This window comes from Chrysochloris asiatica, unplaced genomic scaffold, assembly GCF_000296735.1.
Source record: "Chrysochloris asiatica unplaced genomic scaffold, ChrAsi1.0 scaffold00027, whole genome shotgun sequence".
Classification (NCBI taxonomy): Eukaryota; Metazoa; Chordata; class Mammalia; order Afrosoricida; family Chrysochloridae; genus Chrysochloris; species Chrysochloris asiatica.
In genome coordinates, this window is record NW_006408545.1 from 24,900,488 (window position 1) to 24,907,162 (window position 6,675).

The following is a 6,675-nucleotide window of genomic DNA, read 5'->3' on the forward strand; positions in this document are numbered from 1 at the left end:
AAAAAAAAAAAAAAGCCCACATAGCATGCGTGGCTTATTATAAAATTCAGTATATTAATTAGTGCCGATTGTGGTATCTGGTGTACTTTTGAGATAATGGAGAGACTATTGTCTACTCTGTAACCTATTGTCTATTCTGCTAACCGCAAGGTTGGTAGTTCAAACTCACCAGGTTCTCCTTGGAAACGCTATACAGGGTCGCTATGAGTTGGTATCTACTCGAAGGCGCTTAACAGCAACAGTTGTCTAACTCACCCTATGAGTATTTGATAATGATAAGAATTTGCCAACTGTCTTTTTGCACATAATGTATTTACATATACATATTTATCATTGAAGGTAAAGGTGTGGTTACTGACCTACAGATGAAAACAGATAGCACAGATATATCTGGTAAGACACTGAGTAAGAGTATTTATTTTCATTATTGATAGGTGTCATCGAGTTGGTTCTGACTCATAGCCGTTTTATACACAACAGAACAGTCTGGCGCCATTCTCAACAATCGTTAAACTTGAGCCCATTGCTCCTGCCACTGTGCGAGTCTACCATTGGAAGTCCTCAACTTTACTAAAGCATGATGTCCTTCTCCAGGGGCTGGTTCCTCCTGATAATATGTCTGAAATATGAGAAATGAAGTCTTGCCATCCTGCTCTCTAAGGCACATTCTGGTTGAAACTTCTTCTAATATTGATTTGTTTATTCTTCTAGCCATCCACGGCACTTTTAATATTCTTCTCCAACATCATAACTCAAATGCATCAATTCTTCTATGGTCTTCTTTATTCATTGCCCAACTTTCTCATGTATATGGAGCTATTAAAAATTACATGGCTTGAGTCAGGCACACCCCAGTCTTCAAACTGACATTGTTGTTCTTAAACACTTTAAAGTGGTCTTGTAAAACAGATTTGCCTAATGCAATACGTTGTTTGATTTCTTCACTGCTGTTTCAATAAGTGTTGGTATTAGATCCAAGCAAAATGAGGTCTCTGACAACTTCAGTCTGTCTCATGGACAACTAGAGAAAGTTAAGGTGAAGTTGGTATTTTATGAGTTTTTGCATTATAGAAAAGAGATATTTCACTGGTTAGAAAGTGAAATGCATTTTAGACAAATGACTTGGCTTCAACTGAGTAAAGTGATGCAAAATTATGACACCATATGGATCCATCCACTCCTTACTTAAGTAAGGACATGGTTTGATTCCAAAGATCAAGTCACTATGTGAAAATCAGCATTATGCAAAAATGGAGGATAACCACATCAGATTACACAATTGAGATGAATGTATTGTTACATTGCTTCCAAATGACATCATTGCATAACTGTCAGACCACTAAGAACCATGGGTCAGCCACCTTATATATAACCTTAATGATAGCAGCCAATATTACTCTTGCTGTGGCATTCATTACTGCTGGACATGCGTAGTTAGTGTGAAAAATAGTCAGATAGTCGATATTTTTTTAGTTTGGTCATAAATGTGGAATGTTGGGTAACGAGACAGTTGATAAGTGAGGAGTTGGTATAATTGATGATGGTGTTCAAATTCCATTAAGAAAATGCTTGTTATAGTAAGATAACTCAAAGTGTTCCCTACATCACATACTTAAAACAGGTATTTTATATAAGGAGGCTTCAAAAAGTTCATGGAGAAATGGAATTAAAAGGTAATAGAATTTTTCCATACATTTTTTGAAGTGTTCTTGCATGTAGGATTTTTTTTGCAGTGGAAAATAAAATGTACACTATTTTTATAGAAAAATTTTAGTCATTGTAGCTACCTTTCCCAAGAGCTGTAGCATAATATAAGAAGGAAATCATTCTGTCTAAACTACATTTCTATGAGGGTACTTTTGTCAAAAAACAGAAGTGAAAGATAATGGAATATATCCATGAACTTTTTGAAGTTCTCTTTAATTTTGTCCTTTTAAGCAATCTTATGATAAAATCAGAAATACTCCATAAATGTGAATTTATAAAAATCTGTACAAGCTGAATTAATGGTTCTATGCATATTTGACACAAAGTTGCTGATCAAACCCAAATCCATATTTATAGAGTTGATATTGATTCATAGTGGTTGTAGAGGACAAAATAGAACTACCCGATCTTTACAGAAGCAGATTACCACGTCTTTCTCTTGTAGCACATCTGGTGGGTTTGAACCACCAACTTTATGGTTGGCAGTTGAGTACTTGACCACTGTGTCATGGAGGCTTCTTTTTATTTTTCTTTAACTTTTTGTTGTGAATCGGGTGAGGGTTTACAGACAAGATCATCAGCATTACATTCAGCAAATTACACTGTTTGTTTATTTTCAATGATTACAATCTCCTCCCTACAACAACAGTTATCCTGCTTCCTCCTATGGCTCTCGTTTACATCTTGTATTTCACAAATGAACAAAGCAAAAGTATCTGATGTACAGTTACAAAACAAAAGTATATATCTATTTAAATGTCCAAAGGGTGCATTCTGCCAACCAACCTTCTGCCCCCAGGCACACGAGGCTCCTTTGTAAGATTAAAAAAGCAGAGAAAAAAGTTTTGTTAATGTGCTATAGTTGTCACAGTCAAATACAGCAATAGCTGTTTACTTTACTAACCATAGTAACTGATAACTAATATTTATTGAAAATTTAATAATTCTGAGCTAATGAGGAAGCAACATGACTATTGAAGTGTAAATGTCACAGAATGTCAATTTGCATGTCATCAGGATAGAAAATGTCTTGTAATTGAGCATCCATCTAACTGGAATACTTTTCATTCTTAAGTTAGTTCTGACTCTTAGGTTTCTGAAGAGTGATTGGTGAGTTTGAATCACTGACTTTGCAGTCCAAACTGACCTTGTGGTCCAAACTTACTCCACAGCACCATGCCAAGACTCCATTCTAGATTATTATTCTAGAAGTAGGCATTTAGTTATTCCCACTTAACTTTGTTGTTGTTAAGTGCTGTTGAGTTGGTTCTGACTTGTAAAGGGTTTCTGAGCAAGAGCTGGTGGATTTCAGCCACTGACATTGCTTACTCATTAGGGCCACACCAGAACTCCTCCCACATTACTATGTTGTTAAGTGCCATTGAGTTGATTCTGATGCATAGTGACCCCTCTTTATAGGGTTTCTGAAGAACAGCTGGTGGATTTGAACTGACGACCTTGTGGTTCACACCTACAGCACCATACCAGGAATCCCACCCACATTGTTGTTGCTGTTATTGAATGCTGTCCAGTTGGTTCCAATTCATAGTGACTTTGTGTATAGTGTTTCCAAGGAATCACTGGTGGATATAAACCACCAACCTTATGGTTAGCAGTCCCATACTCATCCTATAGAGCCACACCAAGACTCAGCATTATTAATCCTTATTCATTTGTTTTAATGTTAAAGGATACATAAATATAACCTAAAGGAAGACTAAATGAACTGGGCAAAATACACTTAAGGGAAGATAAGGATACTCTTTATATAACTAAATTTATACATAGACAATGCCTTTGTGTATGCTGAAGTTTATGTAACTCTTTACTCTGCTTTTGTCCAAAAGTTTTAATACCAATAACATGGTAGTAATGGCATTGTAAAACCATTCCCTGAATGCAAAAAAACAAAAACAAAAAAAGTCATTAGATTCAGTGCAGATGTTGTTGTTAAGTGCTGTCCAGTCGGTTCTGACCCATAACAATCCTGTATAGGGTTTCCAAGGAGCATCTTGTGAGTTTGAACCACCGATCTTGCAGTTCAAACAGATCTTATGGTCGAGTGCTTATCCTACAGCGCCAAACAAGGATGTTTTTAAGTGCTGTAGAGTTGGTTCTGACCCATAGCGACCCTGTATAGGGTTTCTAGGGAGCAGTTGATGAGCATGAATTGCTTACTTTGTGTTTCAAACTGACCTTGAAGTCCAATGCATTAACCCTCAGTGCCACACTAGATCCAAAGCAGGATGTAGACTTAAAATATCTGTGTGGAAGAATAATGATTGAGCTAGATTCATGATGATGAACAATTTGCTAAGGTACTGTGGGATTCTGAAGGGCCTCTGAATTGTCCAAATTCATATGATAGTCAGTATGATTTAATGTCCATTGAATTTCAGTCATCGTTTTTCCATGGTGAGGTAGATATATATAATTTTATTTTTTGTTTACATTTTTTTGTGGTCATAAGACAACCTATTATTTAGGGACACTTTAAGATGTTTCAGTTTGAGAATGTTCTATACATGCACAGTAAGTTTACTCCAGTTGTCATGAAACGTGCTCAGTAGGAATGCAAATGTTTTAAAAGAAATACTTCAACATCCACTTTTGTTTTACTTTTTCTGATAAGTTTATATTTTGATTTTCAGCCTGTCTAGCAATTATGATGCTCAAATGAAGAGCCTTTTAAGGATTGTGAGAATATTTTGTCACGTCTTTCGAATTGGTCCATCCTCTCCCAGTAATGGCATCGACATGGGCTACAATGGGAATAAAACGCCAAGAAGCCAGGTGTTCAAGGTCAGAAAAGTATATGACGTTGTTAGGAAGATAGGCGTAAAAGAGATGACTTTGACAAAGCATACATTCATTAATCAGAAACCTCATGAACAGGACGTAAGTTTGGTTCGTACCGTATTACGTATCCTTTTAAGTTAGGCACACTTGCTCTCCTTTCATCTCTGTCTAATTAACAGTAAGTCTTAAAATTGGTGAACTCGCTATATTTTTCTTATAAATGTAATCTTAGTTCCATTAATGTTTCTTTGTAAGGGTAGAGATATTTTTAGTTGTTAAATGTACAATTGTTGGATTGGAGGTTTCCATTGTGGTAAAATGAAACTGCCACTGTTCATGCTTTTAAATAGATGTTTCTTGATAGGAATTAAAGAAAGCACTCGAGTTTTTATTTAGATTTTATCTTGGTGTGTGCGTCTGTATCTTTGTTTTTAAGATTATTTTCATTTCCTGCATTAATTTAGGATTGAGTGCTGATACCACTTCAAGGAAGAATCAAAGAGCTAGCTAGCATCTAAAATATTTTGTATTGTTTCAACTTTCTCTTTTAGACAAGCATAGACATGGGTGCAATCTTTAGGAAAAAATGATTCCATAAAAATCTTAAGGCAATGTTACTATTTTTTACCAATCTTAAAATGAAAATTTTATGAAGTAAACAAAATTAATATGTCTGCAGTTGCTCTTGTTAATACTTTTTGTGCCATTATATTTTTAAGTAACTCATTTTGGAAAATGTATATATAGTTTTTTCGTTTTTAATTTTTTGAAAGGTAACTTTTCTTAGCTTTTATAGCATAAAATTTGCATTTGGGTTGACGAAGACATGCATTTTTATAAACAGTTTTTGAGTGTGAGTGTATACCTTATCCAAAAAATGATAAAAATACATTTATATACTGTTTTCTCAAAAAGTAGTTAGTATTGACAGCTTTACAGTCTGTAAAATATAAAGCAAATTTTTAGCAGACTTTACAGATAAGTGATTTGTAAAGACTTTTACACTAGTGGATACTTGAAGGGATGTCTGAGTGTCTGCCTCTCAATTTTATCAAATCGCTGTGTTGTTGTTGTGTGCTGTGGAGTCAGTTCTGACTCATAGCGACCCTGTACAGGGTTTCTGAGGCTGTACATCTTTACAGGAGCAGAAAGCCTCATCTTTCTCCCGTGGAGCAGCTGGTAGTTTCAAACTGCTAAGCAAAATTTCACCCATAAATGTATATGTGTGCTTTTTTTTTTTCTTTCTCCATTTTACTAGTTTTTGGTCCTATTGTGCCACCTCCTGGAAGAAAGTGGTTACGCATCTTCTTGTAATTCAGAATTTGGCTTTCACATATACACTTTATCCTGTACTAGGTAGGAGTGAAACAGTGTAACAGTTATCCTGTAATTTCCGAATCTGAATTAACCGAGACATTATTTTGTTGATGTTGTTTTAAGTGAAGGTTTACATGTGAGTTTTACTGCTATAAGATTCACAACACAGGAAGTTGTTCTTGATGCGATCTTGTTTGGCTCTGTTAGGTCTAAATCTAACTTTGATTCAGATGTCTTGTCATATCTATTCCTCTCTAATAATGAATAGATCAAATCAGGTATAGATTGTGGTCACCACTATTCAGATTTATAGATTGTATTCTAAATTATGTAATTTTTTGTTAAAATTTGAATCTGCTTCCTACTTGGCTAATGAAACCAGAAAATAAATGTGTGCTTATTATATTAACCTATGTATGCATTTAATAAAAGCTAGGACTGCTAACTGCAAGGTCAGCTGTTTGAGTCTACTAGCCGCTTAGTGGGAGAAAGGTGAAATTTTCTGTTCCTGTAAAAATTGACAGCCTTTGAAACTCTATATAGGGTCGCTATGAATTGGAAATAACTCAATGGTATACAACCACCATGTATTTAATGCTTGATTTAAATGTTAGTTTTCACCTAGTCAGTACAGACGTTGTTGTTGAGTGCTGTCGAGTCAGTTCTGACTCATAGTGACAGTGTATAAGGTTTCTGAGGAGCAGCTGGTGAGTTTGAACCGCTAACCTTGAGGTTCAAACCAACCTTGTGTTCCAGTGCTTATCCTACAGCACCACATTGGGACTCCAGAACAGACATAATAGGGTAGAAAATAATATCATTGTTTTTCCCTCTTTGCTTTTCTCTTATGGA

At 35.4% G+C, this 6,675-nt stretch overlaps 1 protein-coding gene across 1 annotated transcript in view; it reads left to right on the top strand.

Annotated features, from left to right (window-relative positions):
• The window catches only part of HACE1 (HECT domain and ankyrin repeat containing E3 ubiquitin protein ligase 1), a 146,316-nt gene that overhangs the window by 78,668 nt on the left and 60,973 nt on the right, over positions 1-6,675 (top strand). The window contains exon 11 of the mRNA XM_006839970.1: positions 4,359-4,509. Within this exon, the coding sequence (XP_006840033.1) occupies positions 4,359-4,509 (151 nt within the window). The remainder of the gene's footprint in view (positions 1-4,358; positions 4,510-6,675) is intronic.